Raw genomic sequence first — 16,199 nt, 5'->3', positions numbered from 1 at the left:
TGTAATATCAGCACTTGGGTAGGCTGAGGCAGGTGTTCCTAGAACTGAGGTCAGGAGTTAGAGACCAGCCTAGCCAACATGATGAAACCCCCTATCTACTAAAAATACAAAAATTAGCTGTATTAGCCTGTAATCCCAGCTACTTGGGAGGCTGAGGCACAAGAGTGGCTTGAATGGAGGAGGTGGAGCCAAGATCATACCACTGCACTCCAGCCTGGGTGATGGAGAAAGACTCCGTCTCAAAAAAAAAAAAAAAAATTTAAAAAAAGATAGTACCTAGTGGGATAAAATGACATACAAATCAGTAATTGTGATACAAAACACCACACATTCTAATACAGGTAAGCACAACCCACCATGGGAAATGGAAGATGTAGAGTCTACATCTACCAGGGAAGAAGTAATTGTTTCCAGAAAGGTTCCACAGAAGAAATAACAATTGAGTTGAATCTTCAAAATTAAAAATGAAAAAATAAACAAAATTAAAAACAAATTAAAAATGAATTGAGTTTTTGTTTTTATCTTTTTGCTTTGAAATCCAGCAAAACACTGATTACTTTCTAAAGGAAAACCCCCTCACCTTCCTACAGACAGAAGATTGATGGCAATGGCTGAGCCAATGACTTCTTGCATATCTGAGCCAATGATAGCCAGCTCCACCATCAGCCACAGGATGATTCGTGGGACCTAAACACCAAACAGTAGAACGACACGGTTCTGATTAATCATTTCTAAAAATTTCCTCCACAGCTTGGAATTCACATTTTGGCACTAAACCATAAACAGTCCTTTATAAGCATTCAGACCAGAGATTAAATATGAGAATGTGCCACCACTTGGCCGATCACTGAACTATGGCTCTCAGTTGGAGAAGAAAAAGCATGCTACCATGTGGCAGAGCCTATGAACCAAGGTCAAGGTCAAGGCAGTAACTGATCTTTTTTCTTTTTCCTTTCTACTTGAGAAGAATGTAATTTCCATTTACTAATTTCCACTTAATTTCCTGCCTAAAAACAATCCTAAAAGTGTTAGAGAATAAGGATGCTAATATGGTCAAAATATGGGTCAAGAAAGAATATTAAGTGATTGCAGAACAACACATCTATCCTGACCATAGCCAAGAAGACAAAACAAACATGAAAAAGTTGGGGTTGACCAAGCACAGTGGCTCACACCTATAATCCCAGCACTTTGGGATGCCAAGGTGGGCAGATCCCTTGACCCCAGGAGTTTGAGACCAGCCTGGGCAACATGGCAAAACCCTATCTCTACAAAAAGTACAAAAATCAGGAGCTAAATAAGAACTTTTTTTTTTTGAGACGGAGTTTCTGTCGCCCAGGCTGGAGTGCAGTGGCACTCGGCTCACTGCAACCTCCACTTCCCAGATTCAAGCAATTCTCTGCCTCAGCCTCTGGAGTAGCTGGGACTACAGGCATCTGCCACCATATCCGACTAATTCTTTTGTATTTTTAGTAGAGACAGGGTTTCACCATCTTAGCCAGGCTGGTCTTGAACTCCTGATCTCGTGACCCACCCGCCTCGGCTTCTCAAAGTGTTGGGATTACAGGCGTGAGCCACCATGCCTGGTCAATGATAAGAACTTACGAACACGCAGACAGAAACAACAGACACTGGGGTCTACAAGATGGGGGAGGGTGGAAGGAGAGAGAGGAGCAGAAAAGATAACCATTAGATACTGTACTTGAAATATGGGTGATGTAATAATATGTACAACAAATCCACATGGCGTGTTTATCTATGTAACAAACCTTCACATGTGGCTGCTCTGCCTATGGAATAGCCATTCTTCATTCCTTTACTTTCTTAATAAACTTGCTTTCACTTAAAAAGAAAAAAACCAGGCCGGGCGTGGTGGCTCAAGCCTGTAATCCCAGCACTTTGGGAGGCCGAGGCGGGTGGATCACAAGGTCAAGAGATCGAGACCATCCTGGTCAGCATGGTGAAACCCCGTCTCTACTAAAAATACAGAAAATTAGCTGGGCATGGTGGTGCGTGCCTGTAATCCCAGCTACTCAGGAGGCTGAGGCAGGAGAATTGCCTGAACCCAGGAGGCGGAGGTTGCGGTGAGCCGAGATCGCGCCATTGCACTCCAGCCTGGGTAACAAGAGCGAAACTCCATCTCAAAAAAAAAAAAAAAAAAAAAAAAAAAAAAAAAAAAAAAAAAAAAAAGAAAAAGAAAAAAACCTTCACATGAATACATCCCAAAATCTAAAATAAAAATTGAAGAAAGAAAAAAAAGTACAAAAATTATCCAGGCATGGTGGCGTACGCCTGTAGTTCCAGCTACTCGGGAGACTGAGGCAGGAGGACAGCTTAGCCCCAGTGGTCAGGGCTGCAGTGAGCTGTGATCATGCCACTGCACTCCAGACTGGGCAACAGACAGAATGAGACTCTGTCTCAAACCTCCATCACAAGAACAGAAAAGGTTGGGGTCACCTTTAATGTAATAATAATAACCAAGCAAGTGAAAAAGAACAGATATGCAAATGGACTCAAGGAAGATGGTTGGAATTGGGTGGCATAAAACAAAGTCAGAAACTAATTCTGACCAAACAATACAGCTGAAAATCAAATTTAGTTATGCTGACTCACTGAAGCCAGAAAAAACACCTCCAGATAGCTAGTATCCAAAAAAATTTGTCAGGTCATCCATGGTAGCTCACGCCTATTATCCCTGAACTTCAGGAGGCAGGGGTGGGAGATCACTTGAGCCCAGCCTGGGCAACATGGTGAAGCCCTGTCTCTATAAAAAATTTTTAAAATACCTGGGTATTGTGGTGCATGCCTGTGGTCCCAGCTACTCAAGAGACTGAGGTAGGAAAACTGCTTGAGCCTGGCAGGTCAAGGCTGTAAGTGAGCCTACAGTGGCATGACTGTGCCACTGCACTCTAGTCTAGGTAATAGAGCAAGACCCTATCTCAAACACAAAAACAAAAACAGGCCAGGCACAGAGTCTCACATCTGTAATCCTAGCACTCTGGGAGGCTGAGGCAGGTGGATGCCTTGAGGTCTGGAGTTCAAAATCAGCCTGGCTAACGTGGCAAAACCCTGTCTCTACTAAAAATACAAAAATTAGCCAGGTGTGGTGACGTTCACCTGTAGTCCTCAGCTACTCAAGAAGCTGAGGCAGGAGAATCACTTGAACCCGGGAGGCAGAGGTTGTGGTGAGCTGAGATCGAGCCATTGCACTCCAGCCCGGGCAACAGAGCAAGACTCTGTCTCAAAAAAAACAAAACAAGACAAAAAAAAAAAAAAAATCAGGCCCGGCACGGTGGCTCATGGCTGTAATCCCAGCACTTTGGGAGGCCAAGGCTGGCAGATCACCTAAGGCCGGGAGTTCAAGATCAGCCTGACCAACATGGTGAAACCTCATCTCTATTAAAAATACAAAAATTAGCCTGGCGTAGTGGCACATGCCGATAATCCCAGCGAGTCGGGATGCTGGGGCAAAAGAATCACTGGAACTGCCTCACTGCAAGAGGCAGAGGCTACAGTGAGCTGAGATCACACCACTGAACTCCAGTCTGGGCAACAGAGTGAGACTCTGTCTTTAAAAAAAAATTATTACAGCCGGGCGCGGTGGCTCAAGCCTGTAATCCCAGCACTTTGGGAGGCCGAGGCGGGTGGATCACGAGGTCAAGAGATAGAGACCATCCTGGTTAACATGGTGAAACCCCGTCTCTACTAAAAATACAAAAAATCAGCTGGGCATGGTGGCACGTGCCTGTAATCCCAGCTACTCAGGAGGCTGAGGCAGGAGAATTGCCTGAACCCAGGAGACAGAGGTTGCGGTGAGCCGAGATCGCGCCATTGCACTCCAGCCTGGATAACAAGAGTGAAACTCCATCTCAAAAAAAAAAATTATTACAAAATAAGCAACTATTATCATGTATGGACAAAGAGAAGCAGTGGCTCATGCCTGTTGTCCCAGCACTTTGAGAAGCTATGGCAGGAGGACTGCCTGAGCCTAGGAGCTTGAGATCAGCCTGGGCAACATAGCAATACCTCATCTCTATGAAAAATAAATTTTTTTTTCTTAATTAGCCAGGTGTGGTGGTGCTCGCCTGTGGTCCCAGCTACTTGGGAGGCTGAGGTGGGAGAACTGCTTGAGCCTGGAAGGTCAAGGCTCCAGTGGGCCATGATCACATCACTGCACTCCACCACGGGTGACAGAGTAAGACTCTGTCTCAAAAAAAAAAAAAAAAAGAAAGGAAAAGAAGCTGGAAGGATTATAAATTACCAAGTTTTTGTTAGTTTTTTCAAAATGTTTGTGGGTACATAGTAGGTATATATATTTATGGGGCATATGGATATTTTGATACAGGCATAAAATGTGTAATAATCACATCAGAGGCCGGGCATGGTAGCCGGGTGTGGTAGCGTGTGTCTGTAATCCCAGCTACTCAGGAGGTTGAGGCAGGAGAACTGCTTGCACCTAGGAGGTAGAGGTTGCAGTGAGCCCGAGATCGAGCCACTGCACTCCAGGCTGGCTGACAGAGCGAGACTCCATGTCAAAAAATAAAATATTAAAATAAATAATAAAAAATCACATCAGAGTAAATGGGGATATTACCAAGATTTTTTAATTTTTTTGAAAAGCAGATAAGGATACTTTCAGCTCACACCCAGGAAAAGAAACAAAACAAATTAGCTGGGCATGGTGGCGCATGCCTGTAGTCCCAGCTACTCAACTCGGGAGGATTGAGGCAGGAGAACTGCTTGAACCCAGGAGGCGGAGGTTGCAGTAAGCTGAGATCGCGCCATTGCACTCCAGCCTGGAAAACATAAACGAAACTCCATCTAAAAAAAAAAAAAAAAAAAAGAAACAAAACAAAAGACAAAGCTAAGTAAAAAATATCTTCTAAACATAGTGTTCATTCTTGCTTTAGGCAGCTGTAAGAAAGGCCCAAAATGTCCAAAAGGAAGCTGCAGAGGACAGCGTAGCCCCCAGGGGGAGGGAAAACTGAAAAATAATTATTAGCAAATCCAAAGATCCTGCCACATACAGTTCCTACTAAAAGGAAAAAAACTTACCTTTTTCAAAGTGATGGCAAAGTCAAACAAAAAAGAAGATACATAAAATGCAAACTTATGGAGTAAAATGGAGGTATGAATAAAAGTGCTTAGAGAGAACATCCCCCTCCCCATGGGCTAGGCATTGCAAAATACTGGAAGGTAGAGTGAATGGTAAATGTTTACCTCAAACACAGTTTTTCTAAGAAAACCTTCTAGGAAAGGGGAGTCTCAAGTTAGATTTTGAAGGAGAGGAAAAACATGGCCTGGCACCAGGAGGAGCTACAGTATTTCCCTTGGTACCATCTGTCTTCAGGGCCACCGACCCCCAAGTCATTGACTGTCTCACTATGGAATGCAGCCACCACACAGATTCCTACGGTATGGGTGAGAGACAAACAAGACAGTAGATTGCTCACCTTGGGATACTGACGGTGACATACTTCAGCAAGATGCAGCCCAGTGACCACTCCCAGTCTAGCTGCAAGCCGCTGAAGCAACAGCCCCACAAGGGTGGCCAACAGAAGGATCCAGAGCAACTAAGAAGAACAAAATCTCCTGTAACACTCATTGGATGACTGAGATTTTTTTGTTTAATTGTTTGGCAACATGAGTCATAAATACTGCATTCAGAAAAGAGCCCAGGTCAAGAATCAAATGACTTGAGTTCTATATCAGGTTTTGCACAGGACCTGCTAGGTCACCTTGTACCTTTCTGAGCCTCAGTTTCTCCTATGTTCAAGGAAACTATGTGGATAAAATAAAAGACCAAGTGGAAAGTACTTTACACATAAGAGCCACTGCCAATGAAGTATTTGTATGTAGCCCCTGAGGCTAGTATCCAACATGCAGGGTGGAGAAAAGGATGTGAGGGTGTATTCTGTGTTTAAAAGGACGGGGGTAGGACTAGATGTTCACCTTAAATCCAGCCACCGCTCCAGACTGCAAATCAGATTCAATATTTCCTGGATCCAGGTAGGCAATGCTCATAAGAAAGCCCGGTCCAGTGAAAGCCCAGAGTTTCCGAAAGCTAAAACAAGAGTACTAGACAAGAGAGGAAAAGAGATTAAACTGATTATCATCATCAAACTACTGATCTAATTGAACTGTTATCATATATGAAGCAACAATACCAACTTCACAAGAAAAAAGGATTTACAATTTCAGATATTGCATGTGTCCAAGTTTCACTTCCACCTTATCCACTTTTTATTAAGAAGTTGGCCACTTCTCTGTCCAAGTCAGAACCCTACCCTAACCTGCTTGTTCCATCAGCCTCTTATTCTAAAACCAGAATATCCGGGTGAGGTGGCTCATACCTGTGATCCTAGCACTTTGGGAGGCCAAGGCGGGCAAATCATGAGGTCAGGAGATCAAGATCATCCTGGCCAACATGGTGAAACCCTGTCTCTACTAAAATTACAAAAATTAGCTGGGCGTGGTGGCGCACGCCTGTAATCCTAGCTACTCAGGAGGCTAGGGCAGAAGAATCGCTTGAACCCAGGGGGAGGATGCTGCAGTGAGCCGAGACTGCACCATTACACTCCAGCCTGGCAAGAGTGAAACTCTGTCTCAAGAAAAAGGAAAAAAAAAACAAAAACAGAACAGTATCAGTTGCCTGTATGCCCAGACACTTTCCAAAAAGGACAAGAGCCACCATTTAAAAAAGGAAACGAACCAGATGTGGTGGTGTGTGATGTGTGCCTATAGTCCAGCTACTCAGGACACTGAGGAGAGTAAACAAAAATAAAATTCTAAGCTCCTGCAACCAACTGAATGGATCCTCTTCATGGTCAAGGGCATTCCAAAGGAAACCAGAAAAACTAGTTTAGGCCATGATGGGAGGGAGAAGTCAGAGAAGCCTCATTACACCCTCTTCCCTTTGGAATTCAGGAACAAATGACTAGCATTAAAACAGAGATCTTAAAACTGACAAAACAAAGTCCTTGTAGCAATAACATGCCAAATTCCAACCTGACTCTACATAGCATCACATGACAGATAACAGGCCCTAAAAGAAACCCAAGTATTTTACTCCAAAATATATTTCTTTGTATATTTTGAAATGACCCTGCAAAGCTGTCTCTTACAAGCAAAACACAGAATCTGTAAAGAATCTCCTTCCCTTTCCAGGTCTTTTCCTGATCCAGGAGAGAATTAACTAAAAGTCTGGTACCTTTTTAAGTCTGATAAAGGACATTTACAACTATTTTCTCTAAAGCTGTAGCTAATAAAAACCTTGGTCTCCACAACCCCTCATTTTAGACCAGACACTCCTTTCTGTTGACTTCAGACCTTTAGAAAATAACTCTTTCAACCAATTTCCTTTATTCATTCATTCATTTATTTAATTAATTTATTTATTTATATTTTTGTAGAGATGGGGTTTTGCCATGTTCCCCAGGCGGGTCTCAAACTCCTGGGCTTAAGCCATCCTTCCCCTTCAGCCTCCAAAGTCGCTGGGACCACAGGTGTGCACAACCACACTCAACTAATTTTATTTTATTTTTTTTAGATGGAGTTGTGCTCTTGTTACCCAGGCTGGAGTGCAATGGTGCGATCTCGGCTCACTGCAACCTCTGCCTCCTGGGTTCAAGCATTTCTCCTGCCTCAGCCTCCCAAGTAGCTGGGATTACAGGCATGTGCCACCATGCCTGGCTAATTTTGTATTTTTAGTCGAGACAGTTTCTCCACGTTGGTCAGGGTAGTCTCAAACTCCCGATTTCAGGTGATCCTCCCGCCTTGGTCTCCCAAAGTGCTGGGATTGCAGGCGTGAGACACCATACCCAGCTAATTATTATTTTTTTTAAGGTAGAGACGAGGTCTCATCATGTTGCCCAGGCCAGCTGGTCTCTAACTCATGGGTTCAAGCAATCCACCTGCCTCAGCCTCCCAAAGTGCTGGGATTACAGGCATGAGCCACTGCACCCAGCCTCAATCAATTTCCAATCAGAAAATCTTTAAAACCACCTTTGACCTGAAAGGCTCCCCACTTCCCACTTCAAGTGGTCCCATGTTTCCTGATAGAAACAATGTACATCTTACATATATTGACTGATGTCTGCCTGTAACTTCTGACCCCTAAAATGTATAAAATCAAGCTGTAACCCCACCACCTTGGGCACATGTTCTCAGGACTTCCTGGGGCTGTATCGGGGCCTTGGTCACTCTTATTTGACCCAGAATAAACCTCTTTAAATAGTTTACAGAGTTTGACTCTTTTTTGTTTTTTTGAGATGGAGTCTCACTGTTGCTCAGGCTGGAGTGCAGTGGTGCAATCTCGACTCACTGCAGCCTCTGCCTCCCAGGTTCAAGTGATTCTCCTGCCTCAGTCTCCCGAGTAGATGGGATTACAGGCACCAACCACTATGCCTGGCTAACTTTTGTATCTTTAGTAGAGACAGGGTTTCACCATGTTGACCAGGCTGGTCTTGAACTCCTAACCTCAGGTGATCCACCCGCCTCAGCCTTCCAAAGTGCTGAGACTACAGGCGTGAGCCACCATGTCCAGCTTGTTTGTTTTTTGTTTTGGTTTGGTTTTTGTTTTTGAGAGGAGGTCTCACTCTGTCACCCAGAGTGGAGTGCCATGGCATGATTTTGGCTCACTGCATCTTCTGCCTCCTGGGCTCAAGTGACGATCCTCCCACCTCAGCCTCCTGAGTAGCTGGGACTACAGGTGCACACCACCTGCTCAGCTGATTTTTGTAGAGACAGGGCTTCACCATGTCGACCAGGCTGGTCTTGAATTCCTGGGCTCAAGTGATCCTTCTGCCTCAGCCTCTCAAAGTGCTGGGAATACAGGTGTGAGCCACTGGGCTCAGCCAGAGGTTGACTCTTTTGCATCAACAAACGAGAAGGAAGGCTGCTTGAGGCCAGGAGTTCAAGAATAGCCTGGGCAACATTGTGAGACCCTGTCTCTAAAAATAAAAACAAAAATAATGAGCCTGGCATGGTGGCATGCCATCTATAGTCTCAGTTACTGGGGAGGCTGAGGTGGGAGGATCACCTGACCCCAGCAGTTTAAGACTACAGTAAGAAATGGTTATGCCCCTACACTGCCACCTAGATGACAGAGCAAGACCCTGTCTGTAAAAATACATAGGTATAGATATAGATAGGGTGTAGGGGTGTGTGTATATGTGTATATATATGTATGTGTAAGTGTGTATGTGTGTGTGGGTGTATATCTATATATGCACACACCCCTATCTATATGTATAGCTATATCTATACGTATATCTATATATTTACACACAGTCTTCAAAGATTGCCAGCCAAAATGAGACCTGAGGCTGCTGAGCTTGACCCATCCAGCTGATCTTTCACTCACAGGTTTTCCCCAGACAATACTGTTCTCCTTCAAGGATCTGACACTAACCTCCACCTCAGGAATGGAGATCTTCTCATTAAAGTAAGTGGTGAACTCATCCTCTGAGTTCCCAGAGGGCTGTGGAAGAGAGGGATTACTATAGGCAGGGTTGAAGGTACCAAGACTGGCCGACTCCCCATGTTCTCCGGAAACACTGTCTGAATGAACAGATTTGAAAATAAATTAGTAAAAAATGAACAAAACATGAACAACTCATTCTTAGTATACTGAAATTAAATATTTTAATACCTAAATGCACAAGAGACCAACCTGACTCTGGCTCAATTTATTTTTTGAATAGTTTATTTTTAATCTATATTTTAGAATAGGTAATATAGTCACGTGGTTAAAAATTCAGGAAGTAAAAAATTTAGCCTACACTAAAAAAGTTATCTCCCTCCCCTCCCCCAGTCACTTAGCTCTCTAGATCAGTTTTAACTCCCAGTGGTTTTCCTACTTCCACACGTCTACTCCTACTTGGGAATTTTTACAGCCATTTCATTTTCCTCTAAAAACACTGACATATGGGCTCAAAAAATTACATTCCCAGATCAGCCTCTGGTAACCTAAAATCCTAACTTTTAAAAGAAAAGAACTAGGTCCATCTAGCGAAATGTCCTCCCCATCTCCTATATTTGGTAAGACTTACTCAAAGAATTGTCCTTGGACATAATACCTCCGTCAGACTTCTCAAAAAACGTGCAAGTTACAAAATCCTGCCACAGTTCAGGCTACACTCTGAAGCTGCGGCAAAACCACCAAGCAGGAACCCTTTGTACCCTGACTAAGACCTGCAATAAAGTGCCGCGGGTCACAGGGTACTGGCACCCTCGTGATAGCAGGACTCATCTCAGACTGATCAGTATTTCCCTGAGTTCTGCATTTTATAGTCAGTCTTAAATACTGGGAAGCAGAAGGTTTGGGAGAAAAGGGGTAACCTGCCAGAAGTACACAGAGCCTAGTTTACTTCAGCCATCAAATGGCTATTTGTAATCACAAAGCTCTAATCTCTGTGTTTCTAATAAATCCTTACAATCTCTAACTTAAAAAAGTAAGAGCTTTCTTTCCATAGGGAGCTGACTCACATCATCTTAATTAAGTGGCTTTGAATTAATAAAGAAATTTACAAAAAAGGAACAGAAATTCCAAAGAAGCAGCTCAGATTTAGGAAGGAATAGTCAAAGCACTCAAGAAGCCCCAAGCAAATACACAGCATAAGGTACTCGCCCTGTATTTACTGCTCCATACACATCTGAAACACCAGGAAGCGTCACGAGCAGCCAAAGCACTCCAGAGGTTTTTATGCTGGGTCAAGGAATAATAGTGCCCTTGCAAGAATTACTGCCAGAAACCAAAATTCAGTTAATCTGGGCTCACCTCAGAATTGTAAAAAAGAAATGAAGCAGGTCTCTGGTTAAAAAATCTGTTTTCAGGCTGGGTGCAGGAGCTCACACTTGTAATTCCAGCACTTTGGGAGGCTGAGGCAGACAGATCACTTGAGGTCAGGCGTTTGAGAACAGGCTGGCCAACATGGTGAAACGCTGTCTCTACTAAAAATACAAAAATTAGCCAGGTGGTGTGGCATGTGTCTTTAGTCCCAGCTACTCGGGAGGCTGAGGCAGGAGAATCACTTGAACCCAAGAGGTGGAGGTTGCAGTGAGCTGAGACTGCACCACTGCAGTCCAACCTGGGCGACAGAGTGAGACTCCACTTGAAAAAAAAAATTTTTTTTCATTTACAGCCTAAGTCACCAGATGGTGGCTTTTGAATGGAGCTGTTAGAATATGCATATGGAGCAGGAAAAATATGATAAATTTCTGTTACCAACATAAAGCCTAATTACAAATAAAATTAGACAATAATACAAAGCTGTAAGTTACCATCTGACATCTTCTGTTCAGGACCCAACACCATGTTGGATAGCTGAGTGCCTGAGTTCTTAGAATAGGATGCTGGAAAGGAGAAAAGGGAGGGAGAGGAATTAGCAAAAACAAACTAACAGGTTCAGAACCAGCATTTTGTTACTCTGTATGACTGAATCCTTACTATGAAAAGAGTTAATTCTTCTACTGAATTAGATAACCTTGAAAATAATTACAGTTTTCAGAATACGACTAACAGATATTTAACAAAAATAGAAAAGCCTTAGTCAAGATTTTGCTGGCAAGACTTCAAAACTAAATTGAAGTATTACACCTCTTTCAGAAAGTGTCTAGCAGGCATACTGGTTTTCACTGTGAAACCCTTCATGGACAGGGTGGTGGGGGGGTGGACAAACTGAACAAGAGGTATTTTGGTGAGTTGGCAAATACTTTTTTTTTTTTTTTTTTTTTGGCAAATACTTTTTTAACAAGCATCTACAGAGAGGCTGCTAGGCAAGTACCCAGTCTCTGCCTTTGACTCCAGATTATCTGAAGTGTCTGAAGCTGGACACATTTCTCCCAGTTTTATGAGTTTTGATTTTTTTGTCTGTTTTGAGATGGAGTCTCACTCTGTTGCCCAGGCTGGAGTGCAGTGACATGATCTCAGCTCACTGCAACCTCTGCCTCCCGGGTTCAAGCAATTCTCCTGCCTCAGCCTCCTGAGTAGCTGGGACTACAGGCGTATGCCACGATGCCCAGCTAATTTTTATATTTTTAGTAGAGACAGGGTTTACCATGTTGGCCAGGTTGGTCTCGAAGTCCTGACCTCATGATCCACCCACCTAGGCCTCCCAAAGTGCTGGGATTACAGGTGTGAGCCACCACCCCCAGCCTATTTTATGAGCTTTTAAGAACAGGGATCTATAATTCTCTTTGGTCTTGAATATGCAATTTAAGCTCATGGTTCAATCTTCTAGAAAGAATGAGGAAAAGTACCATACAAGCATACCAATGGTGGAGGGACACTATTTGGCAGCCTCAAATTTTCCTGAGAAAGTAAAGTCTACAGCTATAATGTTCCAGACCTCATTCCTCAACCCTCTGACACCTAGAAGTAACTAGTCACCTGCAGCCGAGCCCCTCCTGAGCTCTCCAAGAGGGCTGAAGCACCAGCAGGATTAAGCACCGTGTGCAGGACACCAGCATTTGTCTGTAGGTCCAGTACTAAGCAACCTGCAGTGGGGTGGGTGAGGTTGGGGGATTTGGGGGAGGTTCCAGATGTCCATTAGCCTTTTAAGTTTAATTGGGGGGGGGGAATGTTAGCAAGCTCATTTGGGAACAGATCTACGGCATATTCTCCAGTCAGCCTCACCAATAAGGTTATTTTTCAAAAAACATTTCAGGACCAGGCACAGTGGCTCATGCCTGTAATCCCAGCACTTTGGAAGGCAGAAGCAAGCGGATCGCCTGAGGTTGGGAATTCGAGACCAGGCTGGCCAGCATGGTGAAACCCCAACTCTACCATAAAAATAAAAAAATTAGCTGGGTGCGGTGGCAGGTGCCTATAATCCCAGCTACTCGGGAAGCTGAGGCAGGAGAACTGCTTGAACCCAGGAGATGGAAGTTGTAGTGAACCGAGATTGCACTTGAGTACCCGTCACTGCACTCCAGCCTGGGTAACAGAGTCAGACTCTGCCTCAAAAAAAAAAAAAAAAAAAAAAAAAAAAAAAAATTTCAATCTACTTATTATCTACTTCTCAGTTGATTTCAAATTTAGAAGGGGGAGGACAACATACTATTTATTGATAAGCCTCTCCTTAAATCCCAGTAATAACTGTCCTACTGAAGAAGTGATGAAGCCTCGCTAATTGATCTTTTACTGCTTAAATCTAGTCTTTTTTCCATCCTTGTCCCTTACATGTTGTTCCTATCTGAACAATCTTCTACTTCCCTTATCGGGTTTTGAGTAATCTTTGTATCTACCAACATATTCTGTACTTATAAAATTATGGAATTTGGGCCGAGCACAGCGGCTCATGCTATAATCCCAGCACTTTGGGAGGCCGAGGCGGGCAGATCATGAGGTCAGGAGTTTGAGACTAGCCAGGCCAATATGGTGAAACCTCATCCCTAATTTTAAAAAACACAAAAATTAGCCAAGGTGTCATGGCACGCGCCTGGAGGCTGAGGCAGAAGAATCGCTTGAACCTGGGAGGCGGAGATTGCAGTGAACCGAGATCCCGCTACTGCACTCCAGCCTGAGCGACAGAGCAAGACTTTGTCTCAAAAAAAAAAAGAAAAAGAAATACAGAATTCAGACCAGAAAGGAGCTTTTCTTTTCCTTTTAGGTTTCATCTGTCTTCTAGAGCCAACTAGCCATGTCTCTCCTGTCAGGTTTTAAGCCACCAGATGACTAAACATCAACCAACAGATCCCAATAATACCGACTAAAGTCAACCCCTCTCTCAGTCAATTACAATAGCACCTCACCTAAATGGGATTTAAATATTTGACCACTCAGAATAGCAGTACTCACTTGGATTTCAAACACATCACAGCCCCTTAGCTCTCAACAAAGCCTTTTTACTTTTGTTTTACATATAATTCTAATAAGCTAATGTTATCAGGTTATCTTAACCCACAATAAATTGGAAACCACAAGTCAGATCTGGAACTATACATAGCTCTTCCAGGAAAAGAGGAACTTGGCACACTGAGGAATCAAAAAATTCAAGAAGTACATCAGTTAGTCTTGAGCTATTTGATATGAGGCAAAGAGTCCTTCCTTATACGTCAATCAGTTCTGAGAATATTATTACAAGTAGAATAACTCAAGTTTCGGCCAGGCATGGTAGCTCACGCCTGTAATCCCAGCACTTTGGGAGGCCGAGGCAGGCAGATCACCTGAGGTCAGGAGTTCAAGATCAGCCTGACCAACATGGAGAAACCTTGTCTCTTCTAAAAATAAATACAAAATTAGCCAGGCATGATGGCACAAAAAAAAGAAAAGAAAAATAACTCAAGTTTCCAATTGTGGCCCTGATCACAATGAGGCGAACAAATTAAATTGCTATTTTTTTTTTTTTTTTTGAGACAGAGTTTCACTCTTGTCACCTAGGCTGGAGTACAAGGGTGCAATTTCAGCTCACCGCAAACTCCACTTCCTGGGTTCAAGTGATTCTCCTCCCTCAGCCTCCCAAGTAGCTGGGATTACAGGGACTTACCACCAACCCTAGCTAATTTTTGTATTTTTTTAAGTAGAGATAGGGTTTCACAATGTTGGCCAGGCTGTAAATCATTTTTGTAATGATGATTAATATCTTATTTAATGTACTAGAAAATTAACTGGGTATGATAGTGTATGTCTGTGATGCCAGCTACTTGGGAGACTGAACTAGGAGGACTGCTTGAGCTCAGGGGTCAAGGCTGCAGTGACCCGTGATTGTACCACTGCACTCCAGCCTAGGTGACACAGTGAGGCCTTGTCTAAAAAAAAAAAAGAAGATGACACAGAAATGTCTAGTCTGCATCTGAGGAAGATGTTTTTATCCAAAATAGGCAAAACAGGCCTTAAAAAAAAATTTTTTCTTTTTTTTTTTTTGAGTGGAGTCTCACTCTGTCACCCAGGCTGGAGTGCAGTGGCAAGATCTCGGCTCTCCAAAACCTCCGGCTCCCAGGTTCAACCAATTCTCCTACCTCAGCCTCCTGAGTAGCTGGGATTACAGGCACAGGCAACCATACCCTGCTAATTTTTGTATTTTTAGTAGAGATGGGGTTTTGCCATGTTGTCTAGGCTGGTCTTGAACTCCTGACCTCAGGTGATCCATCCACCTTGGCCTCCCAAAGTGCTGGGATTACAGGCATGAGCCACCGCACAGGGCCAAACATTTTTTTTAAAGTACGGAACACTTCACAAATTTGTATGTCATCCTTGTGCAGACAGGCCATGCTAATCTTCTATTGTTCCAATTTAGTATATGTGCTGCCAAAACAAGCACCAAAATGGGCTTTTAAAAGTTATATATTAAAAGCATGTACAATTAAGGTAATAGCGTGTTCTTCACAAGACTGTACTCTGCAAATACTTTTAGACAGAAATATTTCATGATAAAATTTTACATTTTTTTTTTTTTTTTTGAGACAGAGTTTCACTCATGTTACCCAGGCTGGAGTGCAATGGCGCGATCTCGGCTCACCACAACCTCCGCCTCCTGGGTTCAGGCAATTCTCCTGCCTCAGCCTCCTGAGTAGCTGGGATTACAGGCACGCACCACCATGCCCAGCTAATTTTTTGTAGTTTTAGTAGAGACGGGGTTTCACCATGTTGACCAGGATGGTCTCGATCTCTTGACCTCATGATCCACCCGCCTCGGCCTCCCAAAGTGCTGGGATTACAGGCGTGAGACACCGCGCCCGGCCTAAAATTTTAAATAATTATTAGTGGTATTCTAAGTTCATTCCTATACCAACTACAGAGCCGATCGATCAAATACAAAAAGTTTGTTCTTCTCTCTGAAATCTCAAGAATGAATTATTTCAAGAAATAAAACAAATTCTAAATTCTAACCTTCTCATCAAAGCTTTTAGTCAACAAACTTCATGTTCCACAACAGTGCCCACAGGATAAAACCTGGGGTCAGGCGCAGTGGCTCATGCCTGTAATCCCACCATTTTGGGAGGCCGATGCAGGCCATCATCTGAGGTCAGGAGTTCAAGACCAGCCTGGCCAACATGGGTGAAACCCCGTCTCTACTAAAAATACAAACATTAGCGAGGCGTGGTTGTGGGTACCTGTAATTCTAGCTACTTGGGAGGCTGAGACAGGACAATCACTTGAACCTGGGAGGTGAAGGTTTCAGTGAGCCAAGATCGCACCACTGCACTCCGGCCTGGGCAACAGAGTAAGACTCCATCTCAAAAAAAAAAAAAAAAAA

General features: G+C 43.5%; 1 protein-coding gene and 1 non-coding gene across 15 annotated transcripts in view; both read right to left on the bottom strand.

The window, feature by feature from the left end:
- Positions 1-16,199, bottom strand: part of SLC11A2 (solute carrier family 11 member 2) — a 56,908-nt gene that overhangs the window by 20,902 nt on the left and 19,807 nt on the right. For 12 of the 14 annotated variants that reach the window (XR_004270786.1, XR_004270791.1, XR_004270793.1 and 9 more), the window contains 5 exons: positions 11,284-11,355; positions 9,413-9,561; positions 5,953-6,078; positions 5,454-5,573; positions 581-687 (listed from right to left, as the gene is read on the bottom strand). Coding sequence is in view for 3 of the 14 variants with exons in the window: in XM_032284954.1 (XP_032140845.1) it covers positions 581-687; positions 5,454-5,573; positions 5,953-6,078; positions 9,413-9,561; positions 11,284-11,355 (574 nt within the window). In the remaining 11 variants the exon portion in view is untranslated. Of the gene's footprint in view, positions 1-580; positions 688-5,453; positions 5,574-5,952; positions 6,079-9,412; positions 9,562-10,052; positions 10,789-11,283; positions 11,356-16,199 lie in introns of those variants that run through there. The other 2 variants (XR_004270802.1, XR_004270806.1) reach the window with 2 other exon arrangements.
- LOC116527833 lies at positions 15,160-15,263 on the bottom strand. Its single transcript, XR_004258758.1, has one exon. It is a non-coding gene; the product is annotated as a U6 spliceosomal RNA (small nuclear RNA).

The sequence above is a fragment of the Sapajus apella genome, unplaced genomic scaffold (genome assembly GCF_009761245.1).
Source record: "Sapajus apella isolate SASKATOON/1434 unplaced genomic scaffold, GSC_monkey_1.0 scaffold2, whole genome shotgun sequence".
Taxonomy (NCBI): domain Eukaryota; kingdom Metazoa; phylum Chordata; class Mammalia; order Primates; family Cebidae; genus Sapajus; species Sapajus apella.
Note: the sequence above shows the minus strand (reverse complement) of the source record. Positions and strands in the feature narration are given on the sequence as shown.